The sequence below is a fragment of the Pseudorca crassidens genome, chromosome 9 (assembly GCF_039906515.1).
Source record: "Pseudorca crassidens isolate mPseCra1 chromosome 9, mPseCra1.hap1, whole genome shotgun sequence".
Lineage (NCBI taxonomy): Eukaryota > Metazoa > Chordata > Mammalia > Artiodactyla > Delphinidae > Pseudorca > Pseudorca crassidens.
The window spans coordinates 91,012,020-91,034,894 of NC_090304.1; the positions used below are offsets into that span (position 1 = coordinate 91,012,020).

Here is a 22,875-nt window from a genome sequence, read left to right on the forward strand (position 1 = left end):
CCTCAGAGGTGGACTGACCCGTGGCGCAGGCCGGCTGTGGGGGCTGGTCTGGCGTGTGCGCGTGCGCGTGTGCGGTGCGGTGTGTATATGATCGTGCGTGAGTTCCCGCTGGGGAGGAGGCGGGGGCGGATGTGGGGAGGTGGGCGGTGGTGACGTCACCTGGAGGGGAGGTGTCTGGGCTTGGTGTGGAGCTTGCCGGGCAGGGACTTCCTCCTCGGCAACGGCTCAGGGAGCGCTGTCCTGCTCCCATCAGCTGGCCTGGCCTGGTCTGCGAGTTGCAGGGCAGGTTGCGGCAGGCCTGGGATTGCTCAGACTAGCCTTGTGTGACCAGTCCTGGGCTCAGCGGCCAGCAGCTTCTCCCTCCTCTCTGGCTGTGCCGGGGCTGGCCCACCGTTAGGAGGGGACAGGGCGGGACGGCAGGTGGGAGCAGGGCAGGTGCCCTAGGGGTCCTCTACGTCTCCTCTCTCCCTCTTCACACTGCTGGAGCAGCCCCTCCAACCCAAGGATATTGTGTAATTGTCAGAGAAGAGGAATCTTCTGCCCCAGCCACTGGCCAGCTCCAACCCCAGCCAACCCGCAGGCTTGCCTTTGAGTGTCAGCCTCATGGGCTGAGTGTGGGACCACCAGTCACCAGCGTCACGTGGGCGTGGGGTAAGAGAGGCGGAGCAGAAGACATCTGTCGCCCCACGGACATGCTGAGTGCGAGTCCGTTCTAGCAGAGCTGGCGGCACAGGTCTCCCATCCTGTGGTCTCTGGGCTGTGGTACCAGCCTCATGGACACTTCACCAAGCCACAGACTACAGCCCCCACAGAGAGTCCTGAGAGCAGCTTTGAATGGGGTTGTGCCCTAGAACAAAGGCTGTAAATCAGGCCTGCACATCAGGATCTCCTGGGTGAGGCGTGGCAGGGTTTTTAAAGTACCCGGCCCTCCCCTTGACCAGTTAAACCAGAATCCCCAGGGCAGGATCCTGGTATCAGCTGGAGAGCAGCCAGGGCTGAGGACCACCACCAGGGGGCGTCCCGTGGTTTCTTGCTGAGCCCTTAGCATCGCCATGAAGACAGTCACCAGCCGGCAGCCTGGGTGGTGGTCTTTTCCCCTCCTGGTTGGATGAGTGGAGACTCCTGAGGGCCGGGGCAAGGCTCACTCAGAGGACTGCTTCATGTCCCTGCTCCCTGCTAGCTGCCTGGGCCATTCTCTTTCTCGCTGAGACTAAGCCTCGGGCAAAACTTGTAGTTAAACGTGCCCCTGGGAGTTCTGTCTGTCCTAGAACGGCTGGCGCAGGAAAAGGAAAGGCAGAGGGCACAGCGCTGGTTGCTTCTCCTCACACCCTGAGGTCTGAGTCTAGCTCCAAGGCGAGGATTCTGCACGAGCCAGAGAAGGGGCGTGGGGCTGCCTGTTCAAAGCCAGGCGAGCTCGGAACAACTCGTGCGAATGTCAGGAGTGAACCACGGAAGGACAATGGTGTCTGGCTTATCCTGGTGGGAAGAGTTTGAGGGAAGACTTTGAAGAATGCAGTTAGAAAAGGTAAATGATTTTTTTTTTCTTGCACCTGTGGTCCTGTAAATGGCAGAGGTCCCATGGAGATGCACATGGGACCATGCCTAGGATTCATTTCAACTCTGATGATCCCAGGGTCTAAGCAGAGATCCTCAGACCCCTGCTTTCTCTACTCCCTTCCTCCAAGAGATAACTGAGGTCACAATTTCAGGCCAGCTCCAGCCAACACAGCCCTATCATTGCTTTTCATCACCACCTTCTCCCTTCCCAAGCCACCCCTAGCCAGACACAGACCCTACAGACACACACAGCATCTACCCTGAGTCCCATTTCAACAGAGCTGCCTTCTAGAGGTTTCCTAGGGAGGTTTAGAATTGGATTTTAGTAAGGCCTTTGCAATTCCCAAGGAGAGGATCTCGCTTGAATTTCGAACCTGTTTAGGGGAGATTGGGGTAGACGAGGATGCGAACCCCTAATTTCCTACTGGACGTTTGCACGTGAAGATCCTATAGACCCTTAAACTCAGTGTCCCAAACTGAACCTCCCCGTCCCCTCCCAAGCCTGCTCCTGGTTCTTCTTAGCTGAGGGGACTCCTAACCCAGGAGTCTTTCCGGACCAGCACTGTCCAACAGAACTTTCTGGGAGGACAGAAACCTTCCACATCTGCCTTTAACTCCGTGTGCTGCTGAGCACTTCAAATGTGGCTGATGCAACTGAGGAACCCATTTTTTTTTTTTTTTTTTGCGGTACGTGGGCCTCTCACCGCTGTGGCCTCTCCCATTGCAGAGCACAGGCTCCGGACGACGCGCAGGCTCAGCGGCCATGGCTCACGGGCCCAGCCACTCCGCGGCATGTGGGATCTTCCCGGACGGGGCACGAACCCGCGTCCCCTGCAACGGCAGGCGGACTCAACCACTGCGCCACCAGGGAAGCCCCAGGGACCCAATTTTTAATTTCAACAAGTTAAATTTAAGCAGCTACAGGTGGCTGGTGAACAGACAGCGCAGTCTACACTCTTCCTCTCCATCTCCCCCCATCCAGTCAGTCACCCAGCTGAGTGGGGTTCATCAGGAAGGGCTTTCCGGAAGCTGCAATGTTAGAGGAGGACAAGGGCATAGCAGACGAGGGGCAATACCTGGACTAGGTGGGAGAGGCCAGGGCACGGGAGACTGGGGAATGTGAAAGAGCAATCAAGCTGTTTGTGGGTGCAGACAGCACAGCGGAAGAGCGGAGGCGGGGGGGGGGGTACTTCATTAGGACACCATGACGCCATTCATGATTCCAGAGCTTGGACTCCACGTGAGGGTCAACTGTGAGCTCCGAGCAGAGGGAGTGTGCTATCGGAATGAACGCGTATTCCAAAGACCCCTGAGCCATGTGTAGGGTAAGGAAGCAGGTGGTGGAGAAGGGGGTCCTGCCTGTGAAGGGCCTTGTAGTCTGGCCGAGCTGGGGTGAGGTCTTTACCTAGACTGAGCTCCGCCTCTCTCTTTGTAACGCGTATCGTTGAGGGGATGAAATTAGATCACGCACATCCCCGGCTGGCACTGGGACTCCCTTTACTTTGCTTCTCCTCCATTGTTCTGGTTCTGTCCTTTCTCACCGTTATCCTGGCCACCCACTCACTACCCTTTATCTAGACAGGAGCCTCCTTCCGCGTTCTCAGTGCTGCTGCTTAAGCCAATCCATCCCTCCCCAAGGAGGGCCCTGGGAGAAGGCGCCACCTATCTGGCCGTCCCCAGAGATGCAGACGGCCCTGTTTGTTCTGCCTGGGAGGCCTTCTGTGCTGGGAGGCGCCGTCCCTCAGGGGGCTTCTCCTGGTTGTGAGGCCAGGAGACCAGAAGGGACGGGGAGGTTGGCAAGCTGTAGCAACAGGAGTTAAAGTGCAGCACGAAGTCCAAAGAGGCTTCTGTGATGTCTCAGCAGGCAGGCCGGCTCTGGGGACCGGTGGCGTCTGCCCCCGAGTCCGACACCTGTGTAACCTCACACTGCAGTCACCAAGGGTTCCCCCAGGGATCAGCGGAAAACGCCTTGGACTGAAAAGGCACCCTAGAAGCATCAAGGAAACGAGGGGGCTGGGAGACTGTGTCCCTCCGAAGCCGACCTGCGGGGTGGAGCTCCTGGAAAGAGTGACAGGGGCTGGCGGAAGAGGAGGCCGGTTTCTGGGCCTGTGGCCGGGAGTGGAGGAGGGGGCAGCCAGCGGGCAGAGCACCAGAGGGGCCCCAGGGCTCTCTGAACACGCGGAGGGCAGCTCTGGTCCTCTGTTCGAGACCATTCCTTCCCTCCCTGCCCCCACCAGTGCCCATAGAACACAACTCCCGCCGCGTTCGGGCCTCCAGCAGGGGCTCCAGCGCCCCCAGGCCAGAGTTCCTCTGGTCCTACAGCTGGTCCTGCCACCCTGCTCACGAGCACAGGCCCCCTCCACCCGCCCCCCACCCCCCGCTGTGCTCCTGGGTCAGGGTCCTGCCTATTCTTCAACACCCAACTTGCCTGTCCCTGCATGTGAAGCCTTCTCTGACTGCCCAGCTGGAGATGGTCACTCTGTCCCAACACCCCCTGCGGTGAGGCTCCCGCCTGGTTGTGAGCGCATCACTGCATCGGCTTCTTTCCGCATTAGACCCAGTCCTCCCTCTGCCCTCCGTCTGTACCTGCTGCATAGGATACAGGCAGCGGGGTTGTTACTGTGACTTAGGGGAGAGAGGCAGCTGCCCGTGTGGGCTGAGATGAGGAGGGAAGCTGTTGGGGGCTGGGTATCGGAAAGGCTCTGAAGCTGGGCCAGCCACTAGCGTGTGACCCTAGGCTGCTAAACCTTCCTTAGACTTGGCTGCCTCATCTAACGGAGATAATGCTTATCTCACTGGCTTGCGGTAATGATCGACCCGGATGCCCTGTGGTCAGAGGGCAAAGCTGTTAGTAAGCACTCAACACAGTATCTTGCAGTTTCTCCCAAGTCAGAGGAATTTTCTCTTGGAAGGAGGCACAGACGACCCAGCCTCCTGCAGCCTTTCGGCGAGGATGCTCTTGGAAGCGGCTTTGCCAGCCTATTCAGGGGAGGAAGGGCCGGTTCTTCTTCAGTGCCTCGGTGTGGACTGAGCCTCTGAGACCTCTTGGGACACACCTAAAGTAGTGTCAGGTCAGCTGTAGGGCAGGGCAAGCCCCACCAGTGGGTCATGCCGACTGACACACAGCTGAGAGGCCCCAGGAGCCAGACAGGGGGTTCGATGTCAGCAAAGCAAGGTGGCCATGTCTGCATCTACCAGGAGAGGGTAGGGTCCAGGGCTGATGTTCCGATGGGCAGAGGCAGCGAGAGGGCTCAGCCTGCACAGAGAGGACAAATGGATGAAGACAGCAACTGCACAGTGGGTAGGGTGTAGGGTGGGGAGAAGAGGTTTGTACGTGAGGCTGAGAAGAGCCGGGTCAGGTCCCTGCTGCGGGGAGAACTAGACCACAGAACATGTCTCCTCCAGGCAATTTCCTCCCTCTCTTGCCCACTCCATCTTTTCCCTGCCCCGGATGCAGCACAGAGCCGGACTCTTCTCATGGGGCCAACAGGACAGTGTTTGGAGTGGGGCCTGGTCAGGAAAACCCAGAAGGTGTGCATGCTGTAGCTGTGCTCCTACAAAATCCCCTGCCTCTCCCATGTCCCAGGTGGCACCACCTCTGTCCCCCACCCTGCTTCATCGGCGACATCTGACTCGCACTGCCCCTGAGGTTCTGGGGAGGCTGCCTCCCTTTCTCCAGCCTCACACACACATCTCCAGGTTTCAGGACAGAGCCGGGGTGAAGACTGGAGAAAGCGCAGGCAAGTGTGGTGGTCACACAGCATTTCCTGCAGACTCGGAGCTGCATGGCTCCAACCACGTAAAAGGCCTTTCCAGATGCCCTCCACGCCAGGGGTTCTGCCCAGCAGCTCTCACCCTGCTTTATTTGCCAAGTAGCAAAGGTGGGATGGGAGAGGGAATGGGAAGCTGCTCCTACCAGGTACCTCCTTCTCCCCGCCCCCGATCACCCCACAAAGCCAGAGTAGATCTCCCGCTGCAGAGATGGTCTGCCCTCTTCCTGCCAGCTTCCTGCTTCCCTGGATCCCCCAGAAGCAGAGCCAGGGGCACCTGGTTGGCGGGAGAGGAACTTCGGGTGCATGGATGCACAGAGTCTGGCCTCCCACTTCTGAGACGCCCACTACTGAAAGCTGCTTCCCCTAACCTGCGCCCCCCCCACCCCAGCACCTACTCATTTACTCTTGCAGCCCCAATGGCCATCAGGCTGTTCATAGTCACCCCAAGGGCCGCATCCTAAAAGTCTGGTCCCAAATGGTTTTTCTTTTTCTCTCTCCTTTAAAAAATTTTTTTTCTGACTACAGTAGCCTCTCGCAACTTCACCCGGGGCTGGTCAGGGAAAGGGCAGGATGAATAATAAAAGATGCAGAGTTGAAAGACCTGGGCAACCACCTTCCCTGTATGAAACGCTTCTCCTCCCCCAGGGGTTATGAGGACAGGACAGCACTTGGGGCGAGGCCCACGCAGCATAGATGGTTGCCAACGTTACGGACACAGCCTGGGTCCTGGGACCAGGGAGGGCAGAGAGGCAGTGGGGCACAGGGCCACTGGCCACACATCCCCAGGACAGGGGTGGTGTGGGAAGAGATCCCCAGATAGGTGAGCACACTAGAAAGGCCCCCAAGGTGTGCCAGTCCTCAAAGTCCCTGTGTGCAGGCAACTGACTGCCCTGTTCTGAGCCCACCAGGCAGCAGGCTATGCGCTTGCTTCTCTGGGGGGCCTCCTGCCCCACCATTGAGGAAGTCCTCTACCGTCACACTTCTTGCCCTCACCAGGTCCCTACCTACTTGTTCCGGGCCAAGGCATGCCTGGGCTTCTGTCTCCCACTCAGCCTCATCATCTAGGTTAAGAGCGCCCTGGGGCGGGGCAGCGTGTGCTGTGGCAGTGGTCGCCACACCCAGCCGGGGCTCCGCCAGGAGCTTTACCACTATCGTGTGATTGTGGGTAACGCCCGGCGTCAACTGGATTGTGAACCTGCGAAGGCAGGGATGTTGACCCCCTTTTCCACTGTTCATTCCCGGCACCTCGCTCAGGGTCTGGAGCACAATAAACAGTTACTCAATAAACATTCACCGAGTGAGATGCATGGTGAGGCGATGCAGTTTATCCTGCGCTGCTGCCGTCTCCATTCCCAGGACACCTCCCCCGCCCGTCGCCACCTGGGACTTCTCCAGAGCCCACTAGGGGACGAATAAGGGCCTGAAGCTTGAAGACCTGCAGTCACAAACGGACACCTGAGAGGAGGATGCAAAGTGCTCCACTGTGCCTGACCGGGAAGGCTCACACCTGAAGTGGGGCTTCCTTGCTGTGCTCTGGGAGAGGGGGCTGGGGGGTGCAGACTCCCCCTTCTGTAAAGGCAGATCAGTGATCCTTTGATTAAAAGGCATTCTACAGACAAAGACGAGCACAGAGGCAGAAGCACAGGGACAGGCGGTGAGGAGAGAAAAATCGGAGCTGCAGCCTGCCCAGCCGCTGGCTTGCTACTGCCCTCGCTGTCAGGGCCTCTTGCGAGACAGCCAGAGCCTGGGCCGCCCCCTTCCACTTGGCGTTCCTGGGTCGCGCACCATCCCTCTGCCCCTGAAGCACCGAGTGGGGAGAGGGGGGAGCCCAGCCCTCCCCCTGCCCACTCCAGCTGTCAATCTGCTGTCTGGAAGAAAGACTTGAAGCTTCATGACAGCTGTGGGCAACTTTCCCTGCCCCGCCTCCCGCCCCTGCCTGCCCTCTTCCCCTCTGCTCCCTGTCAGTGCTCTTCCCAAACGGCTTTCAGGCTGCCTTCCCTCCTCCCTCCCTCCCTCCCTCCCTCCTTCCTTCCTTCCTTCCTTCCTTCCCTCCTTCCTTCCTTCCCTCCCTCCTTCGCTCCCTCCCTCCCTCCTTCCTTCCTCCCTCCCTCCCTCCCTCCCTTCTCTTCTTCTCTCTCCATCCTTTCGTCATCTCTTACAACTCCCACAGCTAATAAACCTATGTGACCTCCTGAGATTTCTAATGATGAGCTTTTAAGCTCCCATCCAGGTCAAGATCATTCATAGACTGAGTGTGTGTGTGCATGTGTGTGCGTGGGTGTGTGCGTGTATCTGTGTGTGTGTGCACGCGTGCACACGCGCGCCTTGGCTATGGGGTGGGTAACAGAGCTGACAGGTCTCGGGGGGGGGGTTCTAGCCCCCTTGGGGGTCTGGTGCCTTCCGCAGGAGGGGGTCACTGGGTTATTGACCCCCCGTTCCAGCTAGACCAGGAGCCTGTTTTGCCCACCTTCTGGAATCGGGTATTCTGGGGACAGGAGCCTCTCCCAGGGCTTCGTGCTACATTCAGGTTCAGGGAGAAGATCAAAGTCCATAATTAAGTGTTCAGGGCAAGTTAAGTGCTCCAAACTTTGGTGCTAAAAATATTGTATTTAGCATGCAAATTATGCCCTGACAGCTCCCCGGAGCCTGAGCCCGTGGGTGCCAGCACCTTGTTTGTTATCACCGCTGTTATTCTCAAGGTGGTAAGAATATTCCTCCTTCACTGGGTTGATTTACATTTCATTTTTAAAAAGCCAGATTTCTGTTGTTGGGTCAGTGCCAAGTCATGGCCCCAGAAGGCTTGGAGCTGCGACTGGTCTGGAGGCCAAGAGGCAGGAGGACACCAGGCCACGTTACGCAGGGCCTCCCCGCCTGCCCCGGAGGAAGGGGTCCTGATGCGAGACGGGGGAAGGGGCAGACACAGACGTGGGCACAGCCGCACCTCGAAGGCCACCTTTCCCACAGAGCCTTCCCTGCCCTGGTGGACGAGCAGGGCTAAGGACTGGGCCTGCAGAGGTGCCAGGACCTGGAGGGGAGCAGAGGGAAGTGGGGATAGCCTGGCTTGCCTCTGGTAGGACCCTGCTGCTCTGGCAATTAGGGGACCCGTGGGCTACTGGAAACGTTCTCCCCTTCCATCTTGGCTGGTGGTTGAAGATCAGGACCAGCCAACTGCAGCTCTGAGAGCGCTCACGTCCCTCAGGAGGAGAGGACTGGATGAGGGGAGCAACACACAGGCACACACGTCTTCTCCTTGGCCCTCCTGCAGCAGCTCCTCTCCTCCTTTCCCCCAAAGTCCTGTACCCGCTGATGGGGGCCAGGGCCACCTTCTCTGGAGGGTCTGCAGAAAGGCTCCAACTCTGACCCCCAGCACAGACACGGAGCTTCGGCCATACCGGGTGCAGAGACTGGAGGTGACACTGCGCCCTCCGCTTGAGGGGCCCTGCATGTGACTCTTGTCAAAGTTTTATTAGTTTGGAGCATGTGTAGTGATGTTACAGAGTTTGGGGCCTGGGGGCTCCCCCAAGCTGCAGCTTCCCCTCCTCCCTCTGGCAGGGCCAGGGCAGGCCGAACGGTATTCAGCAGCCGCTTAGCCATGGGCTCCTCTAAGGCGGAGGCAGTGGAAAGAAAGGGGGACAAGAGGACTGGAGAGTGGAGAGGCGGAAGGAAGAGAGAAGGACGTGGTTTGCGGCAGAGGGTGTCAGGAGCAGTCTCCCATAGGACCTCAGACACCCCCAACCAAGCCCCAAACATGTCATGTGCCCGCCTTCCCTGCCAGCTCTCCCAGGTTGGCCCGACATGTGCTACAGAGAGGCACCCACGTCCGTCAGGGGGGCAGCAGAATGGGCTTGGGATAGCGGTGGTCCTCTCCCCGCAGACCCTCCTGGGCTCTTGGAGTATGGAAACCTCACGGGGAGCTGGGTGGGGTCGGGACCCACTGCTGTGGATGGAAGTAGCAGCTCCTGCCAGGCTCGGTGGGGGAGAAGGGGTGAAGTTTTGGGCTTGGGCTTCTCTGGGGTCCATCCAGACCTGGTATGTACATGGGTCTCCCGGGCCTGAAGTTGCCTGGGGCCTTGGCAAGAGCTCTGGCTTCCCTGGTGTAGGCCTTGGGGGGTGTGAACTGTCCATCGCTCCCCACTGCCCGCTCCAGCACAGGCCTGTGAAGACCAGGCCAGCATGGCCTCTGAGCTTTGACACTGGCCCAGCAACCCCAGAGCCCCAGAGAAAGGTCAGAGAAGGCGGCTGTGTCTTTGGTGCCAAGGAGAGAGGGTCTGGAAGTGGGAGGGGGCTCCGTGAGCTGCCTCTGAGCCAGGGGTCCGGCCCGAGGGCTGGCACGGTGCCTGGCTCTCTAGCACTGCCCTGGTAGAGCGAGGGTGTGCGGTCAGTGAGGGCCGTGGAGCCAAGCTAACGCCGCAGGGCCTGCGGGCGAGGAGAAGGCCGAGTCTGCCCTGTGTCACCCTGCCCACGGCTCCCAGGGCCCGAGGCAGGGCCGCTGGGCAGGGAGTTGGGAAGCAGGCTGCTGTGCAGATGGGCAGCTGGGTCAGCAGTGTAGGATCTTCAGGAAGGCCTTGCGGAACTCAATGTTGAAGGTGGTGTAGATGATGGGGTTCACGGCGCTGTTGACGTAGCCCAGCCACGTGAAGGCGCTGTACAGGACGGGTGGGATGTTGCAGTCACAGTGTATGTTCAGGATGTGGGTGATGAAGAAGGGCAGCCAGCAGATGATGAACACGCCTGGGGGAGAGGGGGGCAGTCAGGGGTGCCTGGGGCCGGGGAGGGCCTGGGTGGGGAGGCTGCGCCGGGTGGGGCAGAGGGGGAGGACCCGGATCGCGTGCTTCAGGCCCCGCCCAGGCACCAAGGCTGCAAGAGCACCGCAGGGGGAGCCGCGGACTTGGATGCTGGACCTGCCTCTGACCCCAGTTTGCAGTCATCTCACCTCCCTCGGCCTTGTTTTCCTGCCTGTGCAGTGTATATAACGATACCCACCTCATAAGGGAGGATAAAGGGCTTGGAAACAAATCCAAACGCTTAACATCCTGACACGGGTCAGCTGGTGGAAATGGCTGGATCTACTCTACTTCCTCGTCGTCTTTGAGACGACCTTCCGCAGAAGCTGGGAGTGGAGGGTCTGTTCACTGCCGTGGGGAACGCGTGGTTGGGGCCAGAGGGAGAGCTGGGTGCGCAGCCACTTAGTCCTCTTGGCATCCCCACGAGGAAGGCAGGAAACCAAGGCTCGGGACAGCTCTGTGATGTGCGCAAGGCCACTCCACTCTTGGTGGCAAAGCCGAGATCTGAACTCCAGTCTATCAAGGTCCCCAAGTGGCCAGGCGCTTGCTACGCTTTCCCCCAGCTTCCCCAGCCCTTGGTGGACACCCCTTGCTAATCCCCGCCTGGTGACACAAGGCTGTCACGAGTCCGACCTCCTGCCCACCTCTCTGCCTGCCTAACTCAGGACCTCCTGTTCGGTGGGACGCTCCGTGGGGAGGCACCGTCTGCACAGAATGCCACACGGGCACACGGGAATTCCCCGGGGATGGAGCAGTGCCTGGGAAGGGCAGGGCCACAAAGCAGATACCCCCCAGGACTGGAGCAGAGGCCCTGGCCAGAGCCCGCTCTGCCTCTCCCAGCCGCGTGATCACGGGTTGGTCCCCTAACCTGCTATGACCACGAGCTCTCATTTGTAAAACCAGAACAGTGACACCTGTCCTTCTCATGTCATAGGACTGTTGGGAGGCCAAAGGGATGGTGGGTGTGGGTGGGTGTCACAACTGCCCTGGGTGCTGCCTGGAAGGCAGAGACACATCAGTCCCTCCATCCTGTCCCCGTCACCCATATCAGTCCAGCCCTGGATTCTTGACCGAGAATTTATTCTAAAGCCTTGTCTCACTCACTCTCATTTAGATCGGGGGCCCCCTCACAGCCCCGTTTATCGTTCACAGCTTTGGTCCCACCGGGTCTCGGTTGAGGCAAGTGAGTTTCCTGATTCCTCAACAACAGCAATATTAACAACGCTTGTGTGTACGGCTTTGGAGTTTGTAAAATGCTTTCACCACCGTGTATCATCTGATGACCACGACAACCCTGAAAAGTAACCTACTCTCTACTGATGGGGAGATGAGAGAGAGAAATGACCTACCCAGGGTCACGAGGTTCTGGGGGTCATTATGGTAAAGTGGTCAAGTTCAGATTCTGAAGTGGGACTGCCTGAGTTTAAATCATGTGTCCTCTTTGATCAAGTGACAAAAGCTCTCTGAACCTCAGTTTCCACATCTTTAAAATGAGCATAATTATAGAATCTACCTAGTCAAATATGTCAGTGGGCTTGACCTGTGCCTGAAAAGTGCCAGTCCTGTGACCTAGCAGCCATGATTAGGGGGGGATGGTAAGTAATGGGACCTACAGTGATGGGTCCATTGCTCAGCCAGGGCTGGGCAGAGGCAGGCTGTGTCCCGCAGCCAGGGCCGACTCACCGAGAACAATGGCGAGCATCTGGGTGGCCTTCTTCTCCTTCTGCTGGGAGAGCTTCCTGCGGCTTATGGTCTTAAGAGAGGTCCGGGTTTTGCCGTTGGGCATGGTCTGGATCTCAAAGAACTTGGCAATCCTGGTATGGTCTTTGGCATGTCCGTTCTTCTCTGGTTTGGCAGGACTGTCAGGTGTGCTGTGGAGGCCGTGGTGGGATGCGTTGGGGAGGGTCAGCTGGTGGTGGCTGGGCGCGATGGGGCTGTACCGGGTCCTCTCGGGCGGGCTGGTGCTGGAGAGCATCTCCATTTCCAGTTCCTGGGCTCGGCGGGCAGCCTCCTGCACAGAGGCAGAGAGCTCTGGGTAGAGCCAGGCAAGTTCTCAGCCATAGCCACCCAGCCTCACCCGGCCCCTCTGGCCTCACCTGACCTCACCCAGCCCCACCCGGACCTTCATTATCCCCCTGCGGAGACTCCTACGAGCACCACAGGGTCACTCTGCCAGCAAGGCAAGGGGGATGATCATTTTGGGAGGCAGGGACTGTCTGGGGGCAGGATCCAGGGCCCAAGGCAGTCCCCACCCGCCAGGTCTCCCTGGCTCCCTTCTCAGAGCAATCCCCAGGCAGCCTCAGCGACCCCACCACCATTCTATGGGGGCTTTGTACCTGGCGCTTCTCTGTTAGGAACTGAGCAACACTCACTGAGTGCCAGCTAAGGGCCAGGCGCCAGCCTCCAGGACCTCATGTTCTAACTGCATGAGGGCAACCCTGTTCTTCCTGCCAGGCCGAAACAGGGGCTGTCAGGCTGACCTGCACTCACAGGTGAGCTCCATTTCTCCTGGTAGACTGATGCAGGGGCCGAAGGGTGGACCCCTGGGTCCCCACATCTTCCTCGCTGGGCTGATCTTGAGGGCCCTGGCCTCAGGTCCTTCCTCATGCTCCCTTATTCCAGGACTTAGGGTCTCAGCCTGAGCTTCTGAAACGCAGCCTCACTGCGTGCCCAAGTGCCCCGATCCTGAGTGCCTGTCTCGGCTCCTGTATCTCAAACGGTTGCTTGGAGCCCTGCCCTTGCAGGTGAACAGTGAATGTTCAAGTGAAGAGCAGGGGCCCTGCTTCCTGAGAACACCTGACCTGGACTTGGTGTGCAGTTCTCTGTGGGTTCCCTGGTCCATCCTCTTCTCACCCCCAGGGGATGGGACATCTGCTGCTTGGACCCTGGTGCTCCTATCACTGAGCAGACCCTGGGGTCTGCTGGGATTCTGCATCTCTGGGCTCTACTTACAGGCTGCACTTTACTGTGAGCCCCATGCCCGCTCTGCTCCCTCCTCCCCCAGCACCCAGCCTCCAACCCCAGAACCTGCCTGTCTGTAAGGCAGCGTATGCAAGTGGAAAGAACACGGGCATGGATTTCAGAGAGTCGCTTAGGTCTGGACTCAACTACTCACTCTCTCACTCACTGTTTGGCCTGGGTGAGTTACCTAACCTCTCTGAGCCTCTCTTTCTCTTCTATAAAATGAAGACCCATAAGATCAAGAAGACTTAACCTCTCAGGGTCGCCGTGAGGATTTGATGAGATACTAGGAAGATGGTAGGTGCTCAGTTAATGGTCATAGCCATTATTATTATTGTTATTGTTATACGGCCAAGTCCTTTCTCCCAACCATTTCCTTGTGCTAGGGGTCCCTCTCTGTGCCTTGCAGAATTGAGCTGTCTTGCTCCTTGCCTGCTTACGAGTGTGTGTGGTAAGCCTGGCCTCGGCTGAAACAAAGTGGGGGATCCTGAGAGGTGCTTAACCCTTTGAGCAGCTGGTGAGGTCTTCGAGAATCATGGCAGGTGCATTTCCCTAGAGGCAGAGACCAGGCTCCAGGTCCCTGACCTGGACACTTACCACTCTCCGCCTGTTCACAGGGAAACTCCCATTAGACTTCATGATAACGGTGCAGAGTTTCATGTCCTCAGGGTGAGTGCAGTTGCCCTGTGGAGTGAGCCAGCACATGGGTCATGACGGGGAGGGGGCTGGGGACAGAATCTCAATGCCGGATAGTCAGACTGGGCACAGGAGCTCAGAGGAGGGCAGAGATTAGGGGGCTGGGGGCCTGAGGAGGCAATCGAGGCAAGGGTGGGCTCGGTACTGTGATAGGAAGAGGTGGGCAGAGTGAGGGACAGCAGGGCCCTGACTTTTATGTGGCACCTGCTAAGGGTCTGGCACCCTAGTAGGCATGCTCAATCCCTCTCACACCGAATCCTCAAGACCACCCTGTGAGATCTGTATTTTGATTCACGTTTAACAGATGAGGAAACAGGCTCAGAGAAGTTAAGCAACTTGCCCAAGGTCACTCAGCAAAAAAGTGGCAGTGCCAGGATTTGAACCTGATGTGTCTAAGCCCAAAGCACTTGTTCCTTCTGTGCCCACATACCATCTTCCTCAGGGAGGGCTGAGCGGAGGGAAGTCACAAGACACAAGTATGGAAAAGAAAGGGAGGCAGAGGAGGGAAGTAGGTGGGAGCAGGTGAGGTAGAAGGAGGTTTGAACAGAAGAGGACAGAGCATGGGAGATAAAGGAGATGGGATGGAGGCCTCAGAGGGGCAGAAAGGGAGACAGAAGGGCCAGAGTGAGGAAAGGAGAAAGGGAGGACAGCAAAGCCATGGAGTTCCAGGAGCTGCTGGGTTCAGACGGTGGTCTCCATGCAGAGTCCTCTCCTCCCAGGTGATCTCCGCCCGCTCCCCACCTCCGACCCCTGGAGATTCAAGTCGCCCACTGAGGTCCCAGCCTTCGAAATCTGCCCACGCCCGGCTCCTCGGAGCTCCTCCAGCCTGGACCCCATGCACCCCTGGGTCACGGTTAGGCAGGGACGTCGGGGGAGGGGAGCTCGGGACCTTGAGCGGGGCCTTCAGGTTGGCCCTGAAAGCCCGGCTGCTGCGCTTAGTGTTGACCCGCTTGCGCCGCCTGCGGAGGACGATGTAGATCTTGATGTAGACCAGCAGGGTGACGAGGAAGGGCACGTAGAAGGAGACGATGGAGGAGTAGACCACGAAGGCGGGGTTGGCGATGATGCATTCGTTCTGGTCTGGGGGGAGGAGAGCCCCAGGTGGGTGTGTCAGCAGGCCCCCCGGGCCACAGTGCCTTCCCAGTTACCGGGAATATGACTAGACGCCTAAGGCGGCCTGGAAACGTTAGATGTAAGTGAATGTGCAGCATAAATCAGAGTATTAAAAACAACCATGAGCAGAAAGCCAAGCTGTGATGACTGTTTCCAAGCATTTCCATTAATATCCCCTCGTTACTTCATCATTAGTTTTGTCATCCATGAGCACACGAGTGGCGCCACGGTTTTGGGGACAAAATGACGGAAGAAAATGATAGAAGCAGAGTAACCTATTATTGTAGCCTTTCCTGTGTATTGGCGGGAGGTCTGACACCTTTTAATTTTAGGGAGAAGGTGACTTGGTCCTCTTTGCTGAACTCACCTGTGTTCCAATGTCTTTCCAAGTTCCCTTCCTGATCTAGCAGATGTCTATCCTCTCTCCCAGGGCCTTTCCAGATTAATCCAAGCACGTTTAGCCCTATTCCTGCTTCTTGGAATTCCCATGACACTTAGATCTTGAACCGCATGCTTTCAAGGCTTCCTTGTGTCCTGTCCGGTGATGGTCTCTGGAGGCACACCAGTGTCATCTATCTCCCTGACGGTCGCCTCTTCTGTCGGAGGCGCTCCTGACTGCCTTGCACAGGACACAGTCACAGTGAGCTAGCCTCCTACTTGTTTCTACCTTTCCTGCTCCAGGTGGCTCAGGCCTGGCCTGGGATTGGCCGGCCCGGAGGCTGCAGCTTCATTATACAAACACTATTATCAGGGGTGATGGAGACCCGGCAGCCTCCTACCCTGTGTGCACACCCACAGACAGGCACACACGTGCATTTTGCAAGGCTGCCTGGTCTGCTTCAGTTCAAAGTTGAAAATGGCCAGGCGTCCTTCTGAAGCATTATCCCCACTCCTCACCCAGCTCCCTTGTGCTCCAGGCCATTGTTCCTCTCTGACCTTACCAGGTACAACTCGGAGTCAGGCTTGGCCCAGGAGACTCAGCCTGGCCTCAGGCCGAGGTGGCGGACAGGCTCCTGATGGGTCACCACCCATGTCCACACCAGGGTTTAGCTCCCTCAAGGTCCTGCACAGGGCCAGGGCTGGGGCCAGCTGAGCCCCAGGCAACCAGAGGCAGGACTCACCTGTGTTGTTGAGTCCGAAGAGCAGCGGGCAGGAGATGGTGAAGGACAGGACCCAGACGATGGTGATCATGACGGTGACTCGGCGCTTGGAGCTGTAGCGCGTGTTGTAGAGCATGGGCATGGCCACGGCTGTGTACCTGTGAGGGCGCGGGGCGGGAACCTTGAGTCTGGGGTGCAGGCCCAGGGACCACTCACTCCACAACATTGGCACAACAGAGACCCCACTTTGGGAGGATGGAAAGTTGGTCCACCTCCTGTTTACTCTAAATCAACGCTCTCCTGCCCCCAACTCAGACAGCAAGGACAGTTGGTGACTGCCAATCAAGTGTTTGCTGACTGACCGGCTACCATTCCATCTTGGACCGTATCTGCCACTCCAGTCTCCCTGCTTGGATTTTAGGCTTTTCGAGGGGCCACGGCCTGGGTCTTTGCACCTTTGAAACTGTACCCCCTGCACCTGTGCTGGGCCCGTGACGGGTAGAAGTGTTTGATGATGGATTGGTAGCCAGGACCCTCAGAGCAAGGGTTAGGTCTCATTCAGCAAAAAATAATAACAATGGTAATTGTTTGTGATGCCACACATCGCCCTACCCAGCACTTCTGAGACATTAGTTCCATTCATCTTCCAAGAATCCAGCAGAGGGTGTAGAGCCAGGGCCTCTGGGAGTCCATGTGGCCCATGTGTGCAAATTAGTAAAAGGCTCTGGGGATAGAGCTTAGCCAGGTGGGCAGAACCTGGGCCCCCTTGGCCTTGTGCCCTGTGCTGGACGCAAAATGCACAACCAGATACGAGACCCGCATGTGGGCAGGTACCATCATGCCTGGTTTGTAGACAGTGAAACTAGGGCTCTGAAAACATCTGCAATCTGCCCGAGGTCACGCAAGTAAGAAGTGATAGGGCTAGGGCTTCAGTCAGGTCAGGGGCTTTCTCCTCTGTGCCTGTCCCTGTCTGGGTATTCTTTGTAGCATCACTGCCCATAGACAGTCTCCCTTTAGGGGGCCTGTCCTCTCCCACACACGTGCACACACTCACGCGTGCACGCGTACATGCACACATGCACACACAGACACGCGGACTCACAGGCACACAGCCAGCCGTATAGCATCATGGACAGAGCCTGACCCTGCAGAAGAGGTGGGGCAGCCCAAGAGGTGAAGGGTCTAGGTCCCCTCCCCCATCCTGGCTGGGCTCACCTGTCAATGCTGATGGCACACAGGTTCAGGATGCTTGCCGTGCACATCATGACGTCCAGAGTGACAAAGATATCACAGTGGATCCTGCTGAATTTCCACTCGCCCACCACCTAGGACAAGGCAACATAATGGGCGGACAGGAGAGGAGATTGGCTCAGGCACTGTAGCTCGGCGTCCCGGGGCAGACCGGGCCATGGGCTCAGTGGGGGTCTCGTGGGGCTCTGGCCGAGGGAGGAGAGGGGAGCCATGGGAAGCTGTACCCACAGGTGTCTGAGGTCCTTGCCCCGGCCCCTTCTCCTCCTAGACACATAAGGCCACTTTGTGCCAAGAACTTTGCTAGAAGAAAGATGACCAACTTACTCAAGTGCCTCAGCTTTGAACCCTCACCTGTAGAACGTTTGTGTGAACACCCTGTGATCCTCATGTTACCAGTGAGGAAACCGAGCCTCAGAAAAGTGCAGTGACTCGCCTAAGGCCTTTCAGCTCAGCTCCTGCCCTGCCCTGGCCCAGGTTTCTAGGGGAGCCGGGCTGCTCCTTGGTGTATGGCACAGAGTTGGGACCCAGTAAGTGTCTGTTAAGAACAGTGGTGAAGACAGTGACTATGAAGCAGTGAAGACGTTTCTGCTCCTTGTTACACTTAGAGAGTGAAAGAAGGCAAGCCTGGACTAGAGCTTTCAGAAGAGCAGGACGGGCTGGGGAAGGTGTGTAATGACACATCCCTGCTTCAGTGTAAAATGAGGAGCCCAGCTCTCGGCAAGAGCGTTTTGCACCCCTCTTCCCCCCCGACAGACACATTCCTACCCCCCATGCACACCCACACCCTGACACCTCCCATTTACACACACAGGCACACACAGCAGGCTGGCCCTGGCGGCCGTGGAAGGTTGGAGCAGGCCCCATCCCTGAGGACAGAGTCAGGACAGGGAGATACGACTTGCACTACTACCTATCGGAGAAAAGGGGAGCAGGAAAGCCCCTCCCCGTGACGGGAGCAGAGCAGGACCCACTCTGTGGGGCACAGCAGGGCAGCAGGGCTAATTATAATGCTTACTCTCAGCACTGGCCTCTTAGCTGCTCTCAGGCATAAAACCAGTTGCTGGCATTGAAGCACAGTGATGGGAACTGCTTGGAGGAAACTGCAGCTTTTCCCAGAAGACAGGAGGCCTCTCGTGTCGCCACGCTGGCCAGGTGAGCTGGATATCCGGGGGCCAGGGAGGCGGGCACAGGTGGACGGGGATAGAAGAGGCTTCCCTGGCATCAACAGAGTCTACCTTTAAGACACTACTGAGAGGGTCCCAGGCCCACATGGTCTGTGCTCCACCTTGGCGCCCTCCTAGGACTAGTATTTCCAAACTGCTGTCATTCCCCTGGGGTTCTAGGTCTGAGATATCAGGGCCGTCTTCTCCATCCTCCCTGCTTCCTTCCGTCCTCCCTGCCTTCTCTTCTACAGACACTTATTGGACAACTTACTATGCGGCTGGCTCTGTCCTAGACTCTGGGGCACAGTGGTGAACAATCCTGACACAGCCTTCAGGGAGCTCTCAATCCCTGCCCGCCAAAGGCTTCCTGGAGGACAGAAGAAGGCGGGGCTTCCTCCGAGGTTCCAGGAGCAGCTGCTCTAGAACGCAGTTAGGGGCTTCTGGATCAAAGGCTCAAGAAAGCGTGTGGATAGCCACTGTTTACAGAGCGTCTCCTGTGGGCACATACTTCATCTCATTTATTGTGCTTAAAGCTTGGACAAGAGGGGATTGCTTGTGCCCATTCTTGGATGAGGGAATGCAGCTGAGGAGTACACCCAGCTAGTACGCAGCAGGGCTGGAATTTGAAGCAAGCTCTTTGGGCAGCACATCCTATGCTCTCTCCTGAGCTGCCTTGGAGGGGACAATCTAGCTTGTCAAAAGAGGAGATGATTATGTAAAAAGTACTAGATAAACACAAAGTGGGAAAGGAGAGATTGTAACGGCAAGGGTAGACTAACGGGGTCAGGGAGGAAAAGGACTTGCCCAAGAGCACCTGATCATTTAGTAACAAAGGGAGTACCGTCCCCCAGCTATACTAGTCCCACTTCAGGGCTGTTTCCTCCACACCTTTGGACATTCTTCAATATTCTTGCACAGAATGAGACCGGTGGGATGGGCCTCAAGCTGCCTCGGCTAAATCCTAACAATAACTTATACACATGTGTCAGGCACGGTTCCAAACACTTTACACTCATTTCTATGGAATGTGACGGCAAACCTCGGAGGCCACCGCCCCTCGAAACCTCCAGCAGCTACACCCCTGCCCCTACACCCCACTCTGGGGCTTTGCACACTTTTTCCTCTGCCTGCAGTGCAAGTGCCTTTGCTCCTCTCCTGGCTAATTCTTCTGAAAGCATCACCTCTGCCTGCGAGCCTTCCCCAACGCCTCCAGGCCTGGTCCTATGCTCCCCGCCCCGTCGTGCTCCCACATCTCCTGTGGAGGCTGCTCCCTCGTCATCTCCATCGGGCTGCACTATAATGGCCCTGCCATGGCCTTGGAGCCCAGCCCCAGGAATGGGGCAGGATGCAGACATGCTCACACCTGTTGACTGAGCGAGTCAAGAACGGGGATCTGAGTCTGCTCATTTTCTCAATCGCATCTGCTTTTCTGGAAAATTCACGAGGCAAAGCCTCCTCTCAAGGGCTTGTGAGGCCAAAATGGCCTATGCAGACAAGCAGGCCCTGGCTCTCTTCTCTCAGTGTCTCCAGGTGGAAAGTGGTCAGGAATCGAACCCGGTTCTCTCATTCCAAACCCAGCGTGCTTCCCGTACACTGAGCAGCAGATGCCGACATGACAGCTATCAGAGGCATTTAGCATCGCTGGGAATGGAACAGGATGGAAAATTCTGGACAACGAGATTGTCTCTGGAGAGGGTACAGTATATGGTTGGGAGGATACTTTAACAGGATGTGGGGATAGGGTGAGACTCCACCTGAGACATTCTCTAGGGACAATAAGTACCCGAGACAATGTCGCAGGGCCCGCTGTCCAGCTCTTGTTTGATGGAAGAGTTTGAGCATTGCCCTCTGAGATGCCATTCTTCACCCTCGCCTGAAACACTGAGCTTCACCTTTAAAATAATGTGAACAGGTATGTTTAAAATATGTGTGTCGAGAACCTAGAGATTCCTAGGAGCCCTAACGCACAGATGTGGCTCTCCCTTGGAGGCTCTGGGTAGCGGGGGTGGGTCTGGAAGCCCCAGATCCCACACCCAGAGTCCTGGGCAGAGCAAGCCTCCCTCTGGAAGAGGACACCTCTTTGCCTGGGCATGGGGAGGGTCCTTCAATGTGCAGAGGTGTGGCTACCTATCAGCATCTTCATCTTCATCAGCGTTGCCATGACTACTTTTACACGGTGCTTCCTATATGCCTGCCGCCATTCTAAGCACTTCTCATATATTAACGCATGAGATTCTCAAACAATGCTATGACATAAGCACTGTGATTATCTTCATTTCTAGATGAGGAAACCAGGCGCAGAGAGGTTATTTGCTTGGCCAGATACCCATCATTTTTCACCTGATGGTCTGCGGCCTGGGAACCTCCTTTTCAGGGGAGCAGGCGGGGAACAAGTGTAAGAATCAAGAAGGCGTTCCTCAAGGAGAGGCCCTCAAACAGGATGTGGGATGGACAGAGTCTAGGGGTCTCCACAAACGTGCAGTCATGGAATAATTGGACGGCTGGCTGGTGGCGCCTGTATGCTTTTAGGTTGTATTGTATCTATTGTCTGTTTCTTGTTGGTTGTCTCTTAACATTCCGGTCATTTTGAAAGTTCCAGCCTGTCTGAGCCGTGCTAAAGGAAACCAAGGGAGTGATAGCCCAGAGCTCCATGTGGGCCCGTGTGGTAGTGACAACAGGAGCCTCTGGGGACATGGAGACCGTAAGACCAGCTTCTCCTCCCCACCTCCGCTTCTTCTGCTAGATGTGTCCTCTGCTCAAACCTACAAAGGTTTCATGTTTTCTTTGAAAGGTGGAAGCCTTCCCTCCCAGGCAGGGGCTTGTCTCTACGGCACAGGTAAATTTCCCTCTCGCCCGGGGCGGGGAGGTAACAGCTCAGAGATCTTAGTGACCTTGGCATTGGCTTTTTCCTGAATGCCTGGTCAGCTTCCCTTGAATCCAGACTCCACCCCCAGAACCCAGGGCAGAGAAAGTGGCGGGATCTAGCCTGTGCCCACCCAGATCCCCCAGGCCCTCCCTCATCTGCCTGCCAACTCTGGAAAGTGTCCTCCTGGAGGTGGGTCCCCACTTCAGGACTTCTCAGTGATTTCCCCCTTTGCTGTGTGATCCAGGTAAAGACAGGCAACTTCTCAAAGCTTCTGTTTCCTCCTCCTTAAAGTGAGAAGAATGATATCGAGTCAGAATCAGCATGAGTATTTGCTGAGTATGTGTCCATGGAATGCCCGGCAGCACCTGGCCCACAGCAGGGGCTGCATACTCACTATTCCGGGCTCAGGGCTGGGCTCTGTTCCCGGCCGAGCAATGCGTCACCATGTGGTCCTTCCCCAGGAAAGGGGGTATAGCACAGTTCACAGCGGCCTTGAGCTGGAGGTCCCAGACACAGCCTAGGACACACGGAGGAGTGGGGAGGGCAGGGAGGAGAGCGTGGGGCAACAGCCCGCATTCCGAAGCAGGGAGAGAAGGGTGAAGATTCCAGGCCCGGGAGCACGAGCCTCCGCCATCTTCAGGGATCCTTGTCCATGACTCCCGTTCTCAACACGACCTAATGAACCAACTCTGGGGCCCGAATTCCAGCCGCTGTGTGAGGCTGGAGAAGTCACCTAACTTCTCTGACCATCTGGCTCACCACCCAGAAGATGCTGTGAGGGCTCGGTGGGGAGATGCTGTATGTGAAGGACTAACGCGAGGCCTGGCACTTACTAAGCACCTTACAACGGGTAGTCAGGATTGTTAAGGAGACGATCTACCCAATTTGTAAGACTGAGCCCAGAGTGGAGGAGAAGGCGCACTCTTGGAGGGAGCCGGTGAGGAGCCTGGACCCTCCCCGGGAAGGCGCCCGAGCACAGCAGGGGCCCAGACCTACCTCCAGGTAGACCACCCAGGGCATGACAAGCGTGGCCACCAGGAGGTCGGCCACAGCGAGGCTGACGATCAGGTAGTTGGTGGTGGTCTGCAGCGCCTTCTCGCGGGACACGGCCATGCACACCAGCACGTTGCCGAAGACGATGACGAAAATGAGCAGGGTTAGCAGCATGGCGTAGTAGTTGTAGTGGGGCCTGTCGGCTTTCCCTTCGGACCCGTTGAAGGGCCGGCTCCAGTTCCGGCTCTCCAGATCGTCATCGTACCAGGACAGGTTCAGCGGATCCATGGGAGCAGCGGGGCCACTGGGTAGCCAGGCTCTGGCCAGGAGAAACGGACACAGGGCGTAAGCAGGAGGGCCTCCCAAAGCATGCTGCCACCCACAGAGGGCTCCGGGGCTAAAACGTACCATGGGAGGTTAAAAGAGAATTCTCCAGCCTCAGGATTTAAGGTTTGCATCCCCAAATCTTTTTAAAACACTGGGGCCTGCTGCCACTCTTCTGCTAGCAAGTTCTTGCAGATGGTAAAACAAATGAGAAAGTACAATTTTTTAACTATAATAGATGATCTTGAAAAGAGCTGATCATTCATTCACCCATTTATTTAACAAAAAATTAAG

At 57.1% G+C, this 22,875-nt stretch overlaps 1 protein-coding gene across 1 annotated transcript; it reads right to left on the reverse strand.

Annotated features, from left to right (window-relative positions):
* Positions 1-8,759: 8,759 nt before the first annotated feature.
* Positions 8,760-22,572, reverse strand: DRD2 (dopamine receptor D2). The gene is made up of 7 exons (XM_067747669.1): positions 22,261-22,572; positions 17,200-17,309; positions 16,006-16,142; positions 14,661-14,851; positions 13,673-13,759; positions 11,798-12,125; positions 8,760-10,061 (listed from the first exon to the last, which is right to left on the reverse strand). Exons 1-7 carry the CDS (start codon positions 22,543-22,545, stop codon positions 9,868-9,870), a joined length of 1,332 nt encoding a protein of 443 aa, XP_067603770.1. The 5' UTR covers positions 22,546-22,572; the 3' UTR covers positions 8,760-9,867.
* Between the last annotated feature and the right edge of the window lie 303 nt (positions 22,573-22,875).